Source organism: Gambusia affinis, linkage group LG18 (assembly GCF_019740435.1).
Source record: "Gambusia affinis linkage group LG18, SWU_Gaff_1.0, whole genome shotgun sequence".
Taxonomy (NCBI): domain Eukaryota; kingdom Metazoa; phylum Chordata; class Actinopteri; order Cyprinodontiformes; family Poeciliidae; genus Gambusia; species Gambusia affinis.
Genome location: NC_057885.1, coordinates 12,581,754 through 12,605,612, shown reverse-complemented (window position 1 = coordinate 12,605,612; position 23,859 = coordinate 12,581,754). Strand labels below are relative to the sequence as shown.

General features: G+C 40.1%; 2 protein-coding genes across 3 annotated transcripts; one reads left to right on the top strand and one right to left on the bottom strand.

Annotated features, from left to right (window-relative positions):
- Positions 1-404: 404 nt before the first annotated feature.
- Positions 405-14,154, top strand: acadvl (acyl-CoA dehydrogenase very long chain). Of its 2 annotated transcripts, none has more exons than XM_044096830.1 (21): positions 405-533; positions 793-880; positions 979-1,048; positions 1,716-1,787; positions 1,898-1,970; positions 2,058-2,122; positions 2,219-2,353; positions 3,033-3,177; positions 3,315-3,444; positions 3,557-3,682; positions 4,261-4,459; positions 6,458-6,562; positions 6,814-6,900; positions 7,178-7,240; positions 10,104-10,205; positions 10,627-10,724; positions 11,217-11,289; positions 11,595-11,667; positions 11,845-11,917; positions 12,068-12,143; positions 12,970-14,154. In XM_044096830.1, the coding sequence occupies exons 2-21, from the start codon at positions 807-809 to the stop codon at positions 13,105-13,107; spliced, it is 1,977 nt and encodes a 658-aa protein (XP_043952765.1). In that variant the 5' UTR covers positions 405-533; positions 793-806; the 3' UTR covers positions 13,108-14,154. The 2 variants fall into 2 exon arrangements, with proteins under 2 accessions (XP_043952765.1, XP_043952766.1); XM_044096831.1 differs by having other exon boundaries at positions 421-568.
- A 149-nt stretch (positions 14,155-14,303) lies between these two features.
- On the bottom strand, positions 14,304-22,122 carry zgc:194312 (uncharacterized protein LOC794943 homolog). The gene is made up of 2 exons (XM_044096832.1): positions 20,550-22,122; positions 14,304-17,094 (listed from the first exon to the last, which is right to left on the bottom strand). The coding sequence occupies exons 1-2, from the start codon at positions 21,473-21,475 to the stop codon at positions 16,956-16,958; spliced, it is 1,065 nt and encodes a 354-aa protein (XP_043952767.1). The 5' UTR covers positions 21,476-22,122; the 3' UTR covers positions 14,304-16,955.
- Between the last annotated feature and the right edge of the window lie 1,737 nt (positions 22,123-23,859).

Sequence of the window (23,859 nt, the reverse complement as noted above, 5' to 3'; positions counted from 1 at the left end):
ATGGGTAAAAATGTTATACTTGGTAAAGAAAATCCCTCCCAACAAGGACAATTTGGGGCAAAAAAGAAATGCACTTAAAAAAGATTTTTACAGCAGATTTGTAGAATTGCATTCACTGACTGTCTATGTTCAGAGAAAAGAGAGACCAGTGGGCAGATGTTAATACAGGAGAGTGATATAGTAATGCTCGTAATTTACCAAACCAATAGGAGCTAAACTTTAAATACAATATTGTTTTTGTGGAGTGACTCAAATAATGCAACTTGTTTGCTTAAGAATATGAAGAGGTGTAACTGTTGTTTTATATTTGTGAAAGACTGAATTGAAGTTCACCATCACAATGAACAAATTGTTATGCAACAAAAATACCAACTGTACATGAAGGACCTCTATACGACTGCCCAGCAGGGGGCGCTAACGCCATCTAACAAAGGTGGACAGTCGGCGCTTCAAAAGCCTTAGAAGAAGACAATAACAGCAGCTGTAACAACGGAAGAAAATCAGGTTCGGTGGCTATTCGGCTCATTTTCTCGGTGAGAAGAGAAAGTTTCACCGTTTATTAACTCAGGTTTGGCATTTCAGGTGTTTCTGGCATGGTTCACAGAGAAAACTAGGCGGTTTACGTGCATTTATTGGATGTTGAGCGAAGACAAGTTAAAACCGTAATAGTTACAAAACACTTGCCGTTAGCGGTGTGTCGGCACCTTGTTTACGCCTCTATCTAAGCTTAAACTTCACTGACTTTGTGATAGCCTGTTGCCTCAGGCGGGTAAATGCTGTTGTTTATTTCAGAACAAAAATAAATCATGCTGCTTCGTAAGGTGAGCCAGACTTCCGCGGTGTGCGGATCCATTCTCAGGAATCCTGCCGTGCTGTCGGGGTGAGGAAAATCCGCAGACCTTTGTAAAATCTCCTGATTTCTGTCTGAAATGACTACCAAGTCTTAAACATGGTTTTATCTTTGCTCCCGTTAATCAGAGGTCAGCGCCAAGCTGCGCTAGTACTCGCTGTACCGAACGGTCGGCTCTACGCAAGTCAAGCTGCTCAGGTATGTCTAATATTATATATTGCCCCTTTATCGGGTGTAATTACTTCATAAGGTCTGCTTGTTTTGTGGATACTGGATGAGCTATAAAGTATGGACGATATAACGCCCTCTATGTGGAAGTGGGGGAAAGTTCACTGGTCACATGACCGAGTTATTAAAGGTGACACACCGCAGTTGTCTAGGCAAAAGTTCACAACATAACACTCTTATGTGACATAATGTCATCTAGACCTCTGCTTATGTGTCCTGGTCCAAATATTTTCCATCTGCACATTAATTTTGGTGGACCTGATCCGTTCATTAGCTGTTTGTGGTGCATTGGCCCACAATTTTATGCATTTAAATATGCATATTTGTCATATTTTTAATCAGAGTTCCTGGGCGTTAATGTTGTTTTTGTTACTGTGAATTAATTTAAAATAATATCCACATTTTAGGAATGGGAACTGTGGAAACAGTTATAAAAATAAGTATTCATATTGTGGTGATGACTGTAAACTAGTCTGCTCTCGTCAGCCAACAGAACACACCTCTCCTCCTGCTGACCTGTGTGTCCAGTTGGCCGCTTGAGGACATGTCAAACATTTTCTAATTATAGTGTCACGGACTTTTTAAGGCTTTTGTTATGTGTTGATGAAGCTTAAGATTCTCTGCTGCTCTTCCTCAGGCCGTGTTGGAGAAACCTGCAGCGGTCGGCAGTGATGCTGCTGCTGAAGTGGAGAAGAAGGCCGTCGCTGCTGTAGGCTGCCTTTTTCTCTGCTCTTTATCGCCAGAGTAAGAAACGGAAAACAAAATTTAAATCAAATTTATTTTTGTTTTTTTTTTGGTCTTGTCTAATTCTTTCCTCAGGAATCCAAATCATTTGCTGTCAACATGTTCAAAGGACAAATTGCAACAACTCAAGTGTTCCCCTTCCCCAAAGGTTAGCTCCAAACTTTCCTCATATTTGATTAGATTTGTTGGTTTTTAATTTGGAAAATAATTAGGTGCAGCTTTGTTTGTGTGTTAGCTCTGAACGAGGAGCAAGAGCAGTTCCTCCAGGAGCTCGTTGGCCCAGTCAGCAAGTTTTTTGAGGTAATTTAAAAACCTTTAAAGAATGTATTCTTTTACCTCCAGCCTCACAACCTGTTTTAATACTCATCAGGCTCATTCATGCTTCCTGTCTTCCAGGAGGTGAACGATTCCGCTAAGAACGACGCTCTGGAGAAGGTGGAGGATCAGACCATGGAGGGTCTGAAGGAGATGGGGGCCTTCGGCCTGCAGGTTCCGGCTGACCTGGGGGGCCTCGGCCTCTCAAACACCCAGGTACGATTCACTTTTATATCTAAGTGTCTGCTGATCTGATGTGTTCAGAACTGAGCAAAAGTCTCAATTCAAAACGGAAAACTTTCCAGTTTTCCATGTTTCTGGAAAATTAGTAAGAAATATCAGTTTGCAATCAAATAATACAACAAACAGAAAAAAAATATATTTGTTGCTCAATGTGTGTCATTTTACTGTTGGGATTGTGTGCAAATATTGCATGAAAACCCAAAGATGCAACAGAAGCTCTTATTTTACCAGCTTTATATTTTAAAACAATGATCATTTCACGTCAAGAGCCAATATGGAGGGTCTTAAAAGCCGCAGGTTTCCAGACCCTTGGGCTGTCATAATCTGTATTAATGAACATACATAATCATAATCATTCAATCTATTATTATGGATTTAGTAATAAATGGATAAATCTATAATAATAAATTTATTTCTAAATCGATTATTACTAAAATAATTATTAGTTGCAGCCCTATTTCAGAGTCTAATTTTGATATCTAATAATTGGTGGCAGTTGGAGAAAAAAATTTAAGAAAAGCTTAAAAACAGGAAATTTAGTTGCTCAAAACTCTGCTTAGATGTAAATAAGAGAGGGAAATTGGTGGTTTAAAACATTTGCACCATTCCGTGTATGCTGCAAGTCTAACATGATGGTTGCGTTTCCTTCCAGTACGCTCGCCTGGTTGAGATCGTCGGCAGTCACGATCTGGGAGTCGGCATCACACTGGGAGCTCACCAGTCGATCGGCTTTAAGGGAATTCTGCTGTTTGGAAACAAAGCCCAGAAGGAGAAGTACCTGCCCAAACTCGCCACAGGTGATCAGGATCTGGACAGACTTCTGGATCAAAACCAGAGCCAAAAATACAGCAGTTCTGCAGAACACAAATATCTTGAAAAGACGACCTACATCTTTCTTTGAATTCATTTTTTTCCCCACCGTGTCTCCGTGCAGGTGAGAACATTGCCGCATTCTGCCTGACTGAACCCGCCAGCGGCTCCGACGCCGCCTCCATCAAGACCACTGCTCTCGCCTCCCCCTGTGGAAAGTTCTACACTCTGAATGGCAGCAAGATCTGGATCAGGTGTGAGCTCATTGTAGGACAGGCTGTCGCCACAAGAGGGCAGCACCACATTAGACACAGGAAGGGCTCTAATTACTGCTGACTTCATATATGTTTTATATTTTATGTACAGCAATGGAGGCTTGGCTGAGATCTTCACCGTTTTTGCCAAGACTCCCATGAAGGATCCTAAAACCGGAGAGATGAAGGACAAGATCACAGCGTTCATTGTGGAGAGGAGCTTTGGAGGAGTCACACAGTGAGCACTTTTCTTTTCCCGCTTAACTTTAAGAACAGGACTTAATCTTGAGTAGTCTGGACTTTAATGTCATCATTTTAAAAATCTGGAGAAGTATTGAAGTATTTAACTTTGGGAAATAATCAGAAAGTCGTTGGTACCAGCAGATGGTGGAGGATCGTTCATTTCTGCTGCTGCTCTTCCAGCAGGAGGGATGACAGCAAAGTCATCAACATGATGCAATCACATGGCTTTGAAATGACATTTGCTGTGAATTGACACTATATAAATAAACTGAACTGTTTTTAATCCAAGATAATTGAGTCCAGACTTTCATAAATTATGTACATAGTAATTGATATGTTTGTTCAGATGCCAATAAAATGGTAAAACGATCCTTTACCTCAATCCTGAATAAGAACACAGCTGGTGTTCTATTTTTTGATTTATACAATAATAAAAAAAAGATTAAATACTCAAACTGGGTAAATGTTTTGTACTTCTATAATGTCATAAAAGTCACATCAAATCTGGCTAAATAGTAGATATAATAGGAAGTCTGTCTAAAGCTGCTCCTGTCTTTATTCTTCCCCCCGCAGCGGCCCCCCAGAGAAGAAAATGGGCATCAAGGCGTCCAATACGGCCGAGGTTTACTTTGAAGACGTTCGCGTGCCGGCCGACTGCGTTCTGGGCGAAGTGGGCGGTGGCTTCAAAGTGGCCATGAACATCTTGAACAACGGTCGCTTCGGGATGGCGGCCGCCCTCTCGGGCACCATGAAAGGCGTCATGGCCAAAGCCGTGAGTCTGCCGGCGTCCCCTTTGAACATGCTGTGGACAGGAAGGGGCGTGCAGCAGCAGCAGAGCTCTGCAGCTTTCACACATAGCTCACTTCTCATACAGGCCGTCAGGTTTCCCATCCTTCGCTTCGAGTCGTGTCCGTATTGCCTCTTCACACCCCTCGTTTGTTTCAGTCTTGCTCTTCTTTCTTTGTGGGTGGCTGGGAAATTCCCCAGCTCGTGCTGCACCGCAGCCTGCTTTCTGCTGAAGTGGCAGTCGGGCGCTTGAGATTCAAATTTGGCTGACGGTGTGAGAGCATGTTTCCTTTGAACACCATGAGCCTCTGCGCTTTAGTCAAATTTGCTTTGCATTTAGGGAAACATTTATTGGTGATGTGTAGAAAATCTTTTAACATCAAGCAATCCTGTTACAATATTACACTTGAAGACACTTGAGTCAACCCACAACAGAGTTGCATAATCAAGAGAAAATCTCAACCGACTGCTCTCTCATGTACTATTACTCATACGATATTAGGAGACTGCACTGTGTTTTGTCAAAGATGCTGTGGAGGGTAATTTTGTTTATTGTGTAAAACTAAACGTGGAGAAGCAAAGGATTAATGTCAGATGTAGGTCAGGTTTTCATGTTGAATTAGCTTTTCTGAACCTAAAGTTTATGATAATAGTAATAGTGATAATCCAATAATTGATTAGCAAAAAGGGAGCATTTTTTCCACTCGGGGTGTAACAAGACAAACAATATGTGAGCACTGCAAGTTGTCCAGACACTGAAGGAGGCAAAAAGCGTTGCCATAACGACCACTAGTTGAGTGTCTAGCATCACATTAAGGTACACCACAATCACAATGCAGGTTATCAATACTAACTGGGAAATGTTGTTGAATTTGTCTTGAAAAATATTCAAATGTTGCCACGTCTTGTTCTCGTGAACCAAAAATCATGTCTCGTCTTGTGAATTTCAGGTGTCATCATGTTGAATATTCATGTGCTCATTGGTTTATGAACCCCGAAGAAGGAGCAATATTAAATTTTTTTAAATATTTTTAATGTATTTACAATTACTTTTGCAATTGTAAATACATTTACAATTGTAAATGTATTTTTTCAGTGATATTTTGTAGCGCTGTGGCAGAAAACACTCCTACTGGTTTCATTGGGTTTTTGTGGAAAACATAAGTCAGGGTGACCGTGAGGCCTGGAGGAGTTTGGAAAAGAGGATGTGGATGGATGATTTGTTGTATCATCCATCCATCTATCCGTCCGTTCATTCGTCTACCCAGCATTAGCTAGCTAACCTGTAGCTGGGTCGGATTTTTGTCATTTCTTGATCAAATCGCCAGTATTGTGAACATTTTATAAATCTGTCATTTGTTGAAAATATACAGAAAGTCTATTCTAAGTAGACAAGAATGTCTTATGCTTTGCATTCTATTAGTTTTATGTCTAGGATGTGTCTATCAGTAAGACGATGTAAATGGTTTAATGGGAGCCAACTAAGTCCGAACAGTGTGATTCCTTCTAGTTAGGTAAAACCCCTACAACTGTTGGAGTCCAGTTGCTGCTGCTGGAAATGAAGTTATGTTATAGCTGTGTGTTCTGCCTGCAGTATCTCTCATGATGCTCTCAACATGTGGTTTTTAGCTTTAAGCACAGCTCACAACATTCTTGCTGTGTTTTTTTATAACAAACAGAACCTCCTGTAGGCTCTTTTATTTCACCTTTAAAATGTATTTAAAGATCTGAGTACCGTTTAAGGTTCCTATTGACGAGGCTTGAAGGAAGTTCAGTCGCACCCCGTTTAACTTCGAGGGGTTTGGTGGTTTTTGCCACTCTGACCAGCAGCATTTAAACTTCCTCTCTTTTGCAGCAAAAACTAGAAGTAGAAACCTGCCGGTTTAAGAATCTCGAGCATCTTAAACTTTGCATACCTAATTTGGGATGTCTGTTGCAACGAACCGCGCTTCACATTTTTCCACCTCGTCTTTCTCGCCATCAGATCGATCATGCAGCCAACAGAACCCAGTTTGGGAACAAGATCCACACCTACGGAGCCATCCAGGAAAAGGTGGCCCGCATGACCATGCTGCAGTACGTGACCGAGGTCAGACCATCCGAAAACGAATGTTTCCATCCTCTCTACTGCTGCTGAGTCACTTCTATTTTGATATACTGAGCCGTCTTGGTAAAAAGCTGTCCTAAATAATGACTCCTCATGGTAGTTTCAGAACGTCTTCTATTTAAACTCAATTTTCTTGCAAGTTGTAAAACAGTCTGATGCCCTGATGGCTGGTTCTGCATTTGAATCAAGGAGTTCATAGTTTTTGGGTTTTTTTTTTTTCTATCTGCTTGCAGTCAATGGCCTACATGATCAGCGGGAACATGGACAGCGGTGCCACAGACTTCCAGATAGAAGCTGCCATCAGCAAGATCTTCGCCTCTGTAAGAACTCAGTAATCGGTCTGAAAATGGAAACAATAATCTTTTTATCGACTTCTACTCAGGGAGGCTCGTGCAAACCTTCATATTTAAGGACTTGAGCGTCGATGCAAACACTCAAGAATCTATATTACTTCTTGCACAATATTCATGTTCCTCATCCTGCTGAAGAGCGGAGGGGAAGTGAGATTTCTGAGGGTTGTTGATCTAATTCTGGAATTTAAGTTTTTGTGGCTGATTTGTGTGTTGTTTTTTTTTTTGTTTGTTTTCCCTTTAACAGGAAGCTGCTTGGACCGTGACAGATGAGTGTATTCAGGTCATGGGAGGGATGGGTTTTATGAAGGTGAGTGTGCGGCCCACATCCTGTCACGTTCAACATCAGTTTTTACTTGATGTTGCAAGTAAAAGCTGGGTTCTGTATACTCAGCATATTGTGTAAAGTTTTATTTGGCTCAGAAGGGCCGAGATTCAAATAAAAATGTTGCATGATGCGTCGTGGATGGAGTCAAATAAAAACTCCACCCACGACATGGATGGTGTGGCTCTCCGGTGAAAAATATTCCAGACCAACAACTTTGGCATAGTGATTCTTCTGTTGGAGAATCTTTCTAAGAATCTTTGCCCAGATTAATTTTGTTAACGTGACTTTTAGCTTTGGAGTAACAAGCTATAATGCCTATTTTCTACTATAGCACCACCTACAGGTGAATGTAGCTTAATACAGTATTTTTTGGACTATAAGCCACTACTTCTTTCCCACGCTTTGAATCATGCAGCTTATAGCCCGGTGCGGCTCGTCTGTGGATTTTTCTTCAACCACCAGGGGGCTCTTTAGCAGGAAGTGAATCATTGGAAGTCAAAATGGAAATCAAAGAAGAAAGCGCCGATTTTCATTTAGAACAAGCTCATGCTAGCAGCAGGCACGACGGAGAAATGTTTTCAAACTCGTACCCCATCATCATGGAAAACCACGCGAAGAAGTTCATATGATGCAGCTTTTAAGTCGAAGACTATCGATCTGGTAGTTCAGGAGGGAAATAGAGCCGCTGCACGTAAACTCGGTGTGAACTAAACCAATGGGTCGGCGTTGGAGATGCAGGGCTGCGTCCTTAATAGACGATTTATTTATATTAGGTTTTTCACAAGGATGCAGCCATTTTTTTCCCCTGATGCTGAGAGTCCCTGAAACGCTTCATGAGCTCATTATAATACCGATGGAGATGCTGTCACTTTCAAATCGAAATTCACCTGAGAACTGGTTTGCAGCAGAGTCATTATTCTGTTCTGTGGTTCACCAGGGCAATCCCTAGGATTAGTAAATACGATCTGAGTCAATATTAGGAAGATGGGTGGATCAGTAAAATGGCACTTAACTTCCCCGGGTGACAATAACAAGCTTATAAAAGAGAGCGGGAATTAATGGCCATGAATTGGCCAACAAATGCTGGACGGTTTCCCGGCAAACACTCTGGTGTTTTCACTTCCCCTTCTTCTAAATGTTGGGATTCTATAAACTTTGTCGATGTGCTGCTGTGTGTAAACAAGGACAAGAAAGTCAAATCAGGCAGCACCACTGTGGGGAATTATAGCACTGTTTTTCCTGCTTCTGGTACTGTACACATAACCTTTACAGCTTTCTTACGATAGTTTAAAGTTGCACTCAAAAGTAGCTCGGGTGTTTTTAATTAGCATCTTATTTACACTTTAGCCATGTTTATTTTAGCACCTGAAGTTGCAGTGCTGTGTTGCAATTTTACTTATTTCTTCCTTTTGTAGCTTACAAAACCTTTTCAAAAGTGACAGCCGCTTGCTAGCTGAAGATCTGTGGGCGAAGTGAAACTCTGTAAACATTTATGTTGCGGTGCTTAAAATAAACCCGACTTTGCAGAAGAGGGGGGGTTGGCTGAAGCGGATTCTGAAACTGTGGAAGGTTAGCCTCGAGATGGAACAACACCTACAGCTGTGCACAGACTGCAGGGGTGGACTGTGTTACTGTTCTGCAGGTTTTCACATTAATTAGAGCAAAGAAACCGGTTCAAGTTAAGTCCATTTAGCTGAAATCTGATGGCAAATTCAGCAAAATGGAGTCTGAAATCTCAACGGTGAAGCTCAGTAATGTTGAATATGACGGAAATGTTGAATTGAAAAACTGAAACCTTTTACGTATTGTAAAAATACATAAAGCGTATTTTTACGTAAATACGTCTTTCCTAATTGACACCCAAATTTCAGTTTTTCAGAAAATGAGAGCGTTGCGACAGACAACTGATGTCAAATATGATGCAGAAAATCATGGGAGACTAAACATTAACAGAAAATTGAGTGGAAGGAAAACATGTTGTAGGGAAGGATTCCCAAAACATTGAGCTTGACTTGATTCAGAAATGTATTTTGGACATATAATCTGTCCTAAACTAGAGATGAGTCTCTGAGACGGAGGAGGAAACGGACTGGACTGCTGCTAAGTCCTCTTCTCAAAAGAGAGCAATTTTTGCATTTCATTTTGAACACAACAGAACATTTTTTAAGTCCTAATGCAATGTTTACATGTTCTGATAAACTGATGGGGGGGTTGCTGTTAGTTAAATGAGACAAATTAAGAGTTACAAAATCTTAAAATATGTAATTCCCTTTAATAATTTCAACACTGAGTTGAGCAATCTCTTTGAGATTCTAATCTCGAAGCGCTTTTAATACAAGTCATCTTTGATTATCATCGTCTGAATAAGTGAAACTAGGTGCTGTCTTACAAAAGTTTTTTTTTAATATATATATATATATTTTTGCACACGTTGTGCATTTTGACTTGAGGTTTCACTTCAGCAAAGTGAGACAAACTTCTCGATTTGTCTCTGTTTAGTTTCTCTGCTGCTTAAAACTCCAGAATCCTTTAAAGGAAGAGACTCTGTTCCTCTTTGCCGCCGCTGTTTTTCAATACGCTGTTCTTGGTTGTTACGACTTGCCCCTCTCCCATACATTACATATTATCAGGATGCGCTAAAAACACAAACCTTTGAGCGAAAATTAAATTTAAGAACTTTGCGATAAGTTCAGAAAAGCCCACTCTGCGCATTCCTGATGCAAATCCAGCTGATGTAATTTCTCTGAAAGCTTCTACGAGCGTAATAATTTCTCTTATTGTTTTTGCTTATTATTATTGACTTGGATCAAACTGAAGGCACCGATGTGTCCACATGTTCCTGCAGGACTCCGGAGTGGAGCGGGTGATGAGGGATCTGAGGATTTTCCGAATCTTTGAGGGAACCAACGACATCCTGAGGCTCTTCGTGGCTCTCAATGGCTTCCAGGTATCGTGAGAACTTTCACCGAATGAATTCAGTAGCTTTTATTGCGGTTTTTGAGTTCTCTACGAGGAAGGCTCAGAAACGTACAGCAGAGGAAGTCTGTTTTTTTTTTCTCTCTCATTTTTTCTTTCTGCTTACTCTTTGGAAACCGTTCTTCCTCAATGCTTTTCCGGGCACTGAGGGTTCTTGTTGTTTTGAAATGTTAAGCAACCTCCCCCACCCCCCCTTCCCCTCCATATGTTTTTCTGTGTGCAGGCATCAGAAACGATGTTCAAGATCCTTACGGGTGGAAGGACAGTTGTATCTGGTTTATTTATAGATAAAAATCTGGGGAAAGAAAATCAACTAAATCTGGTAGTACAGCATTCAAAGTTCCCAGAAACACTCTGACCCGTGTGTACTGTTTGTGTTTGCGGCCCTGCAGAATGCCGGGAACCAGCTGAAGAGCTTGCAGAAGGCCCTGAAGAACCCCTTAGGCAACGCCGGGCTGCTAGCAGGAGAAATCACAAAGAGAGCCAAAAGGTTGCAGCACATTTTGCACCACGTGTCTCTGTTTCTGTTTCTGCTTCTGGTGGCAGCAATAAAAGCTGCTGCTGTTGATGCTGTGAGATAAGGATGCCTTTAACTCGGCACAAAGCGCTTTCTATGCTCCAATTTCCCTTGCACGTGCTAACTACTACCTGGAGCGCAGTCAGTTTCATCTAGAATAATCTCAAACACATAGCCGATTTATTTAAGAACCACTCCCTTACTAAGAAAACCAACAGGCTGAAGATTTTCTCATTTCTTTTCTATTTATGACTAACAGAAAACTTGCCATCTCGATTTTATTTCAGTTATTTTGTTCAACATAGTTTTTTGTTTCTGCTGTATCTGAAGTGATAAATCAGCTCTTTCACACATTTAATTGCACTTTTCCACCAGACAGAGAACAACGATCACTTTAGCACATTTTGGGGGATCTGCACCAGAAGAGTTATTTTAATGTTTGTTGTTTTTTTTCTTCATTTGTAGAAAGGCAGGTCTGAGTACAGGTCTGACTCTGCAGGGAAGCATCCACCCTAACCTGGCACAAAGTGGAGACCTGGTAAGTATAGCAGGTTGTTGTGTTTTTTTTTTTTTTTTTTCTGTGCATATTTTTTTTTAATCATTATTCAATCATGTCCTATTTCCAGTTTTCAAATAGTGGGTACTAGATTCTCACTGAAGATCAGTGGTTATTTTAACACGTCCTCCACCCAGTGTGTTGGTTCTTCCAAAAGCAGAGATGGTTCTAGATATAGGACAGGAAATCAAAGGCCACTTATTAAACGCTCAATTTCTGATCTTGTTCATAATTTTTAGCCGTCGCGTCTTCCTCTGAGTGTGTGTTTCTGTTCGCCCTCTGTACAGACGGTGAAAGCCATCGAGCAGTTTGGCGCCGTCATCGAGGAGCTGTTGGTCAAACACGGCAAGAAGATCATCGGTGAGCGAGACGCTCGGTCTTAGACAATGAATGTTTACCTGGCAGCTGGTTTCAGATTAGCTTCGGGATTATTTCCATGTTATTTCAGGATATAAACATTCATAGAAGTGGGTTGAAGCCTTTTATTAACTCCTTATTTTTCTTTTAATATTAAAATGAGATGTTTTGTTTTTTCAGACGAGCAGTTTGTCTTGAAGAGAGTCGCCGACTGCGCCATCGACCTCTACGCCATGGTGGTCGTCCTGTCCAGGTCTGCAAACGTCTTCTCTTTGTCTCCTGTCTTCGGTTGTCCCAGTTGCATATTTGAACTCCCACTGAGCGACTCTCAGCTCCTCCTACTCGACACAGAAACTCCCACGCAGCCTGAATGCAGCTGTTTCGTTTGTCCCGCTCTCTGCAGGGCTTCCCGCTCTCTGAGTCAGGGCCAACCTTCAGCTCAGCACGAGAAGATGCTGTGTGACACCTGGTGTATGGAGGTAAGGTCGTCGGCAAGTTGAAATGGGGGAAATCCTGAATCGACCAATAGCAGGGTCTTATAACCTCTGGTTCTCTAAATTTACATGGATCTAATAAATTCCTACTGGCTTTTTTTTTATATTCTTATCTTCTTGGATGAATTTTACTTCATGTTTAGATTTTTTTTATTTATTTATTTTTTTTTTTTCTCAAATTTCTATTTTATGGTTAAGTCAAATTTCAGAAAAAGAAACCGTGGAAAATGATTGGACTGCAACAGAAAAAAGGAATAAAATAAATTTTAATTGACTGTATAAATGGTGTAATTAAACAAAAAATATCCCATGAGCCTCTGTGCCAATAACCAACATTCATAGTTTGCTTGGTGGTGAAAGTGTCATTTCATCACACTTCCTGCTGCTGTGACTTAATTTGACCTGATTCAGTCAGTCAGATGGTTGATTTAACTTGGAAGAAACCAGTTACTAAATTTGTGTTTGATTAAACCATCTAAAAACAAACAAACCATAATAAGATAAATTAAAAAAATAAAACGCATCTTTAACTGATTTTGGTTCCGTTTTCTAGTTTTTAAATACACTTTTTGTTTCTTATTACTAACCTTGACATGAAGGAATTTTCACATCTGCTGATAGCATTGAGCAGTCACAGTGGTTTGTATAAGAATGTAGTTGATTAAATATTACTAGAACAGTCATGATATGCTGAATCCAACCCAACTGGCATTTCTTTGAGCTTCAACTACAAGGCTGCATTGTGAAGTTAACTTTAGTCCTTTTTACTGTAAAATAATAACCAGTTGAATATGACCTCTTCATCCTCCAGGCTCATGACCGGGTCATGCAGGACATTAAGCTGCTGCGCTCCAGTCAGTCCAAACGGCTCTTTAACAACTTGCGGTCCATCTCTGCTGTGGTGGTGGAGAACGGCGGCCCGGTGCATCCTCACCCCCTGGGTTTCTAAAGTCCCACTCTCTCTCTCTCTCTCTCTCTCTCTCTCTCTCTCACCCGCATTTCTGTATTTAACTATAAGGTTTTTGGGTTTTTTTCTCTCCAACTTTTCTGGATTTCTAAATCCGATCTTGAATGCCAAGTCCAGCCAGAATTGACCCATTTTAATAATACATCTGTTTCAGTCACATCACTATTTTTTTTTATGTTTTTTTTTTTTTGGTCAGTTTAACAATTAAGCCTTGAAAATCTTGACTCATTTCTCGCTTTTTGAACTGGGAGTGTGAATCATCTACAAGACATCCTTCCTCCTGGTGTGTGTCTGATGAAGCAGACGGTTGAATATGTGCAGGGAGCTTATAAATAGACTGTAGATGACCAATCAATAATTCACAGCTAATGTACGAATATATGCAGGTTTTGCTTTAACAATAATACAACGCAATGTGACTCAGTCAACAGGAACGTCTGTAAAATAAAAAGCAGTTTAGGGTCTAAACTGAGGGTTTTTTTTGTTTTTCTTTCTATTTTTTGTATGTACGCTAGTCTAAATTGTGTTTAATGTATTTAAGAATGTGCTTTGTATGTACTGAAAAGGCCTTTCTGCATGTGAAGCTCTTATAAACACAATATCAAATTGAAACTTTTGCCTTAGATTCTGATTGAAGTTCCTGCTATGTCGTGAGTCGACTCAAAACTCATCAATGCAGCTGCCAGTTCTCAAGGGCAAATGTTGGCAATCCTCCTCTGTAAACGTGGAACTTGTACTGTCATCTGCATATTTCATTTTATAGTAAAAGTGTGTTCTTATTTGGGAAGCCTGTGGGTTTATCATATGTATAATTACATGCTAATATTTATTTTGAGTGTATCACTTGATCACATTGCAGGGGTTTTACGTGATTAAATATGCTCACAATATGCCTCGCTCGTTTTGTGACGTGCTACTTAGATTAATCCAAAAGTATGTTTATCCATAAACTTATCTGCCTCATCAGAATACGTGTGGACCTCAGTGCAGTTCTAACATGTCATTAAACACGCATTTGCTGAGCTTTGATGTCGTCTCGTTTCTTGAAAACCCGATAGGCTTTAGCAGCGTTTGTGTCTGAGCGTTGAAAACATACTTCCTCTCCGTACTAAACTACCCGCCTGCCTTTTGGTTTCATTTCTGCAGCGCACCTCTTCTAAGGAAAAAGGCGCTCTGCAGGAATGCCCGTAAGCGCGGCGCCAAGAGTGTGTACACAGGTTGTGCTTTGAAGTACGAGCAAGTCTTGCGAGTGCGAGACTCGGATCGGACGCGGGCTGTGGTAGAAATGTCTCACAAGGCAAAATGCGGCATCCAATGAGCAGAATTCCCCTGTCCTGTGCTGCCATCGCCGTGAAACTCAACTGTCAACTCGGGCAGCGGCAGTGCAATCCCCCACTGTGGTAAACCCCAGGCAATAGATAAGCAAGTTGAAGCAAATGTCAGCAATTGTTTGGAAAGATTCGTCTAACAAAGCAACTTTTCTCTTTCCTGCCAGGAAATAATCTGGTACTTTCTGTGATGGCTCTCTAAATTTGTGTTGTTTGATACTGAAGACTAGAGGAGCAAATAGGCATGCAGTGTTAAACTGAACCAAAAAGAAATCATGCATGTTTTTTGTTTTTGTTTTTAGATTTATTTACGTAAAGTTAGAGGCTGTAGTTCCTCTAATTTTGTATGTGTATTAAAATTTGAGCGCCTTTATCAGTTATTGGTCTGAGAAGAATTTGCTATCTAATCTTTAGTTTTCTGTTAAGATACAAGACTGCCATTAATAGTAACATGGTAAGCCGCCAGTAAAGCTATCAGTACAAACTGCCTCCTTTATCAAGAGTATTTTTCTGAGTTGTATACTTAGCTTGTATAAGTGAGAACATGCATTTCACAAATAGTTGAAACTGTAAAGTCAGCTGTAAGTTTCCTCTATTATATTTTGGGATATTATCAACAGCACGCCGTTGTTTCTCACTCATTCTGCTGCATGTTGGCGCGCAAGACGTAACGGACAGCATCCTGTTTAGGATTTTCAAAATAAAAGCTCCTCCAGACTCAATACATAGAAGGGACATATTTAATTATTTCTTGCGCGGACCACTGCCATATACGACCTTTTTATATAACATTTGTGTAAAATACGTCACCAATGAGGTTTTAATTGTTAATTCAAATGTATTCAAACATAAGCTAACAGAATATGAAAAAATATTAGTCACGAGTTAATAAAACAAACTGCTAATGTTAATGTCTGACTTTTCTGTTTTGAGGTAAACCGTCTTGTTTTGCATATTCATTTTTTTGAAGTTAAATGGGTTTTCTGAATGTTGGGGAAAGTCCAGGGAATGTTAAGTGATACAGAGACGTTGACCATCCTTTTTCCCATAACCTAACTAGTGCTGCCTTAGCATTAGTGAAAAAAGCCTTAAGGATTATCAATCTGTTTTTTGGTAAATGACATGTCTTTTTGATCAGCAGTGGTTTTGGTACCGGAACTCTATCCTGGATGCCATTTTGTGGAACCAAAGCTCTAGAAATTGCTTCATAATCCTTTCCATACAGACCTGTTGCTTTTTGGGATCTTTTAGCCTACTTCATGTGGTCAGACAGGTCCTATTCAAGTAATATGTTTTTTCTTAACATCAGGCTGTTATAGTCTGGATGTGGTTAGTAAATTTGATTAATCTTTTTTTTGTTAAATTCCATTGAAATCATGATTTAATCTGAAGTAAAATTGTAGCACTGTTCCTTTAAAAAAATCATTTGAAAGCTGCCTTTCGTGTTGGTTGCACTGTCTTTTTATGAAGAAACACAATGCCAAAAGTAAATATACTACAATAAAATGTAATGTTTTAAATATTTATTTTTCTGATATTTTTGAAAAACAGTAAGATATAAAGGAAAAAAAAATTCACATTTTGAGATGTTCTGTAGCTTATGGGCTCAGCTGAAAATAGTTAGTAAAAGGGGAGTAAGTTTATGAAATAAGTGGTAAGTTGCATAACGGTGTGATGAACAAGCAGAAAGCAGACTATATGTGATTTCTGCCATTTGTTTCTCATCACTCTAAAAGAAAAGCAACTTCCAAATATTAAGCAAATTTTTTTTTTCTAACCCTTGGAGAAAAAAAAGGAAATGGTTCTTTGAACGTATTTTTCCTTTGATCAAAATGTAATTGATGCTCAACTTTTGGTCAAAAATATCCAAATTCCGCATAAAAAAGATAAGTAACGTAAAAATATTTCGTATTTAAATCTATACAAATAACTTAAAGCAGTTTTTACAAAATATGTTTGCTTTTTTAACAAACAGGCATGTTAAGTTGTTTGTGTGCTTTGATGTTTCTCGAACACAGGCCAAAGTGTTGATTCCTCTCGTGAAAATCTAAATGTCTGGAGTCATTTTAGTTCCTTCTGCTGATTTCAACCTCTGGAAATCAGTAGACCAGGAATTTCAGGTGTTACACAGTTTACGGTATCACAGGGTAAGAATAATGCCAAACATCCAGATGACTAAACGTTAGGATATATCCTACTTGCCAGACAGTGTAATCCCAAAAGGAGGAAGGGGTCGGATTCAGACGGAGGACTGGGTTCCCCTAAGCCATAAAAATGAGTTCTGCAATCAGAGAACTGTTCCACCTGGCCTTGGAGAACGCTTCAGATGAGAGAAAAATTGAAAGTTCAAGGTCTGGCTTTGTGTTTTCCCTTGCATCTGCACATCCTTGTTCAATTTTCTTATGAAGGAATTTACGAGAAGCGTCTTACGAGTTCTTTTCCAGCACAAGATAAAAATATCTGTTGGAAACAAAAGCTTCTCCCTTATCAGCCTCCCTCCCATCAGGCATTTTCCATAACTCCTTTGTATGAATGTGAGTCGTGTGAGAGACTGGTGTCCGGCAGCGGCTCCCTCTCCTCCTCCCGGTTCTCTTGTGGGACCTCCAGGGAGATGATGGTCTGAGCAGTCAGCGTTCGCTCCCTGAACAAAAGAAAAACAAGGGTAACAAAACAGGCGGTGAGTTCACTTGCCTCTTTAAATTCTTTTGAAATTCACTTAGAGCCTTTTCTGAAGTAATACATCGGATGCAGTTGCAGTAATACCGGAATGCATTAGCTTTTTTTTTTTCAGGCGCTCGAAATTCCTGGATTGTCGTTGTTTTTCAGAACGACTAATCTTCGGAGCAGCTGCAGACAAAGTCAATGATTCCTCTCCCTCAGCCATGTCACCGTCTGCTCATCAGTGTGACCTAAATATTGCATGAAATGTGAACCTTTATTTAGACAGCTCATGTGAACTAACATTGTTTATTTTAAAGAGGGAAGTATCCTGTGTAACATTTTCCCACTGGACTTTACAAAAATATATTAGTCGTTTTACAGCTGTAATGAAGGTGGCTAAACCCTTCAGGGACATCGGAGTTTTCAGTCAAGAGTTTTTTCTTGTATTTATGTGAATTGTAGGAGATTTTTCAGACGTTCTTATTTGGAATAGTGATCGGAAATGGCCACTTCTCTTCTCATCACACCTTTACAGGCTACAAAGTCTCAACACAGGATAATCAGACTAAATGAGCCCCTATTGACAGCCAACCAACTATCAAATTTAGCTACTACATAAGATGATAGTTGACTATATTTTGAATTTTGAATTTTTTTTTTTCACAGACATTCAATCATTACCCTGTGATGTACTGGTGACATGTTCAGGGTCCTATGGAAATAAGCACCAGCACCAACAACTCTGTGCAAGGATAAGCAAACGTAAACAACGGATGGATGTTTAAATCCATTATTGGATAGAAATAAAATATATAAGATATATATGATAAACCACACCTCAAATATTCCACTCTGCACTTCACTAACCATATTTTGTATGTCTTTCTGGACAAAAACGACAGCATGAAAACATTACTATGTCAGTTCGGAATAAAATTTTTGTAATTTTAACTACGTTTAATAAAAAATTTAAGCTTTGGGTACCATTTGAAGCGTGAGTTTTTCCTGGGGCAGGACTGAGGATGGTTAAAAAGCTGTGTCTTATGCAAGTGAACATAAAGAGAGCTTTACCTTTAACTTAATGTTAGCAGGAATTAATCTTTTAGATACTAAAAATAAAGAAAGCTGCAGCTCAGAAACATTGTCAAGCACCACGGGAATTAAATCAGTTTAGGAATAGGTCTATATGATCACATAATCAAAACAATCCAATCATTCAGTGGCACAAATTTCCATACAGTCAATATTTATAAGACAATTTACTCATGTTCTGTTTACTGCAGGAATTGCCAAAAGATTTAAATCGAAAGAAACTAAGTTGAGTCAATAAGTGTACAGAAATCCTTCATCCTGAGCATGCATGTGGCGACAGCGGAAAGGAATAACTTGGGAAAAATCTCCAGCAAAACCTCGCTCAGTGTGAGGAGACACACAACAGCGGAGGAGAGCCGGTCCAAGAGTATACTTTCTGTCTTACAGAGACTTAAAAGCAGCAGTAGCCAGCAGTGGCTTTGAATGGGCGAAAATACACAAGATCAAAACAGATACGCTCTGCAGGATCACATCAAGGCACTTTGACATCTGTATACCCTACATTCTGGGTAGCCGCCTCATGCCTCTACTACTACTACTGTCCATGAATCATCTCTTATCTGGTGCAAGTCAGTCACTGTTTTGATTGACTGTCAGGTGCCCCTAGTACTGCCTGTAGCACACTGATGGCCCTCTCTTACCAAATCATTTACATACCCATTGATGACCCTCAGTTTTACCAAACTGTACTCAGATGGCACCAATCCTTTTCAGTTATTTGAAAGTGAGGATTTAGGAGAGCAATGACCGGAAGGTGGAACATAAATTCACCTATAATTTATTAAGTCTTTTAACCAACATATAAATGTCATAAACCCACAAAGATGAGTTTCTCTCTGAGTGATAACGTTCCACAAACCAATACGAGTGATAATACGTCACATACATCGGTTAAAAAATAAAAAATTAAAAAACTTGAGCCGACAATGCGGAAGCGAGGACTGGACGTCAGCATGGTGCTTTGCACATAAAATATGTCAGGCAATTGCCTTTGGAAACACAACAGTTTTATTCTAGTTCAAACATCACAACTATTGGAAAAAAAAAAATAAAAAATCTACCCTCAGCTGAAGTCCGGTGATGTTTTCCTTCTCCTCAGACTTTATTGCAGCCCGTGTGTGTAAATGGTGAGAAGATGCACCACAGTGGCGATCGGTGTGAGTTTTTCCTTTAATATCCTGACCACACAGACCAACTGCCAGTGGTGGACCGAACCCTCAAGCCCAGACACCCACTAACACTTGCAGAAGTCAGCCATATTGAGGCTGTCACCATGTCGCCTGGCGATTCAAAGGTGTGACAGCTGCAGGTTGTCTTCAACTCCCCTTTAATGTCTCAATCCTTCCATGGGAAAGACAAAATGTGTGTCTAAGTCCGAGCTTCAAATGTGTGAAATTGGTCAAAGTTTATGAAGAATCTGGACTTGGGGAAAATCGATCCCACCAACTGAGTCCTACTTTTCCCAGTAAAACTACCGTTCATTTCAGCAAGACAAAACAAAGCTACATTCCAATGGTATTCCAACATTGTTCTACTGACCAAAAAAAAAAAAAAAAAAGTGTGTGTGTGTGTGTCATCCTGACCGGCCTTAAGTGTTTCATTCCTGATTGGAGAAATTCAAAATCTCAAAACATCAAAAACGCAACACAGGAAGCTACAAACTCTTGCAGCTGAATTCGAACTTTAAGCACTGACGGTAAACGCTCCACTTTCCAGTCAGAGGAACGGATTTCCTCAGATTCCAAACGATCACTTGCAAAACAGAGAATTCATGCAACGCAGTTTTTCTCAATGCAAAAAATTAATTTATTTCTGGAATTACTTGACAAAATATCGCATGCCTTTTTTTCAGGACATACCAATTTAAAAAAGAATTATTTATATTTGATTGCATTTGCAATTCAGAGCAATTTACTTTCTCTCACAAAGTAACAAATAACTTTATTAGTGATTCATATAAAGTATGCTAAAGTATGCCATTAAGTAGCTTTCGGCAGAGAGGACAATGTTACATTTTTCTGGTATTTATCTTCTGCCAACTACTCCTCAGCTCCTGGGCATGTTTTTTTGTGCTGAATAATCAGCAGGAGTTGTTCCAGAAAGTTCTGAAAGAGATGCCCAGATGAGGTGGAGGGGTGAATTTCAAGTTAAGTGCCAAAGCAATACTTCACAATAATAATAATGAATAATAATGCAACAAGGAAAATGCATAAGTTGATGAATACATTAATTATGGCTTTGGTTGCCCACCCCAGGGCCCTTCTGGGCATCCCTCGAAAATTTTTCTGGAGACGCCCCTGCGTATCTCCAAAGAGACGAGAAACGTGACCGAGCGGGACATACCTTCCTCTGGATTGTGTGTGGGGCCAGTTGGCTCTCACTGTCCAGCCGAGCACAGCCTTCAGGTACCGGGAGCAGCAGGGGAATCGACGATTCAGCTGTTCCAGAAGTTCCTCTTTGCGCAAGCCGTAAACAACGGGCGCCACGCACTGCGCCACGCTGAAGAACGCAAAGATAACCACGGCGGACAGCTCCTTGGTGTCACGCTCAATAATGTTTTTGTTCAACATGAGGTACAACACGAAGTTCACGAAGTTGGGCAGGATGTAAACGGCCAGCTGGGTGCCGTGCAGGGCGATGGTCCTGCAGCCGGCCCGGTTCCTCCGGTTGAGCACCCCGAGGCGCCGTCCCTCCACCAGGATCCGCACGTAACTGTAGAGAATGAGCAGCGTGCACAGTCCGATGAACAGCACCTTCTGGAGCTCGCCCTTTTTCAGCTTATTCCGGTCGCAAGTGTCGGGGTCCCTCGCCTGGGGACCCGAGTTGACAGGCAGGCTGAGGGGGATCACCAGGGCTACCATCCAGGTGAGCAAGCCCAGCAGCCACGGCCAGTACGCCGCCTTGCAGGCGGAGGTGTAGCGCATCGGGTAGCACACGGCCACGAAGCGGTCCAGAGCCATGGCCGTGAGCGTCAGCAGAATGTTGGAGGCGCTGCTGATCAGGACGGTGATCATGGCCCGGCAAGCAGTGCGGCTCGGCCGCGCGTGCAGGTGGATCTGGTAGTAGAAGACGCTGCTCATGCCCAGGTGGACCAGAGCGGACACCAGCAGGTGGAAGACCAGCACGAAGCGCGCATGGCTCCGCAGCCGCTCCTCCCGGACTATGGTCCAGTTGATGATGAGGTTGAAGAAGAGAAGGACCGAGAAGGAGAGGGTGGACACGTAGAAGCGCACGCAAGGGTAGTCCTGCACCGTGGTGTTGTTAGACATCGTTCCTTAGCTGGGTCTGGAGTGATGCTGGTGATGGGAAGGAAACCTGGTCCGTCTCATGATCCTCTCCGTCTGCTGCCTGACTGAAGACTGACTCAGTCTTCCGCCTCGCGCTCGCTCTGTCAGTTTTTCTTTTCTCACGCAGTCGCGTCTGTCATGTCTGTGTTGTCAAGTCTGACACCAGAAAAAAAAAAAAAAAAAAAAAAATAAATTCTCTGGTCAAACTAATTCCAACTAACTTTAATAGTAAGAGGATGATTATTAAACGTACATATGGGTATGTTTATTTAAAAAAATACCAAACAAACACACAAAAAAACCCCTAAAAATCCCCATTTTTTAAAATTTTTGTTTTGTCAAACTAGTTTAACAGATTATTGAATCTATAAAGGTTTTTATGTGTTCTGATCCTTTGGTGTTTGGTTGTTTTGATCATGTCTTCATTTTTATTTTATTGAGTTAGTTCAGTTATTGTCAATGTATTTTGGATTTGTTTCATTAGATTAGTATTTATTTCAGTTTGCTGCTCAGGTTTTCTCTTCCCTTTTGTTTCTGTGGTTTTTCTTCTCACATCGGCTTCCATTCCGCTCCTCATCCCAGCCGCTAATTTCCGCTTTTGCCTCTTCCCGCTTGTCTGCATTTGAGTCTTCTGTAAAACACCAGTTGTCCCTCTTCAAATATTTTGAATAGTTTGCTTATTGTTCAGCTCCGTTTCTGGTAGTTGCTGCTTAATAGGTCAAACACATTATAAGGCTTTCCACCCAGGGTGCTCTACAGTGAGGGGGATAAGCATGTGCACTTGGGGTAAATAAAATAAAAATAAAATAAAAAGTCAAAATAGTTTTCAAAGACTTATTCTCATGACAATTTAATTTAGAGTTAGTACTTATTGAGTTGTACGGAGTCAACTGTGAGGAAATATGGCTGCACAGAGTAATGAATGACACAATCTGTTTCCATTGACCATATTTGACATTTTTGAAAATAAACTTGCTTAATGGGAGCATGCCAATAAATAAAAAAATATATATATTTTTTTGATTAAACGTTTTTGCTCTAACATTAGATAGTTTTTTTTGGTGGTTTAATTTGCAAAACTACAACAAAAACTTTTTTTAATTTTTTTTTATTAATCTATTAGCATCTTTGACCATTTATAGTCTTACATCTAAATTATGTAAAGTGGTCAAACCTTAAATGAATTATCTACACCGAACAAGTGTAGAAGTTTTAAAGAAAAAAAAAACAAAAAAAACAAAAAAACATTTGATGTTAAATTTTCTTTTTGTTTGTTTGTTTTGGACTGAGAAATTTTGTGAAAATCACAACGCACTTTAGCACAAGTTAGAAAGTATAATGTCTTCAAACTTGCCAATACAATAAAGTTAAACAAGTTTTAATCTAAAACATTGTTAGGTAAAATGGGGAAAGATGTCCTTGTTTCTGAATAATTTCTATCTGAGCTCTTGTGGCAAATCATATCACTAATACCAAAATGAACACATAAAGAAATAAAACTCCCATATTTCTTCCTCAGAAGTAAAATTATTCCTTCAGTGTCAAGCCGGACTCTTTGTGCATAAACACTTTTTGCTTTGCCTACAAAGACAAAAGATGAACTTTGACACACTTTGTTGATTTATCTGTAGATTATACAGTGAGCTGTTGCTGAGATACAGTTTGTGTGTTCGGTAGTCTTTTTATAGTCAGAAGTAGCATTTTCTGTTTAATGACTTGCTACACTTCCCAGAAAAACGTTCCTCTCAGAACAGAACAAAAAAATGAGTCTATTTTTGAGTGTCACACACATTCAGTGCAACCACTGATCTCACTTTACCCTCAAACAGAAGTTTGGTGTTAAATAACTTTGTCCAACTGATTTTATTTGGTAATTTGGGGTCATATTCTCTCTCATAATTTTGAAAATGCAAATAACTAGACTATTTCTAAATTTAAAAAACAAACAAACAAAAGGTGCAATACCACCACTGTATGTCTTCTAACTACTAATTACTCTAGAAAATCTTGTGATCTCACTTTCTAACTTTGTGTTTTGACTATGAATCAGCAGTTCTGAAATGACAGCAATGAACTCATTTAAAACGCTTTTTCCCCCCCTTTTTTTTTTTTTTTTTTTTTGCATATTCTAATATTTGGGTTTTCCAGAAACTCGCTGTTCAAATTTTCATGCATTTGAAACGCATTGGTCATTTATCGTTGAGCAGGTGTTTTCTTTTTCTCCATGAAAGGTATGAATAAGCACCTTGGTGCCCCCTGCTGGTAGTTTAAACCTCTGCAGAGCAGAGTTACAGCATTGATGGAGCAATTTCAACGTCATTGGTGTTCACAACACGCTGTAGTATAAGAGATAGAAACAGATGGAC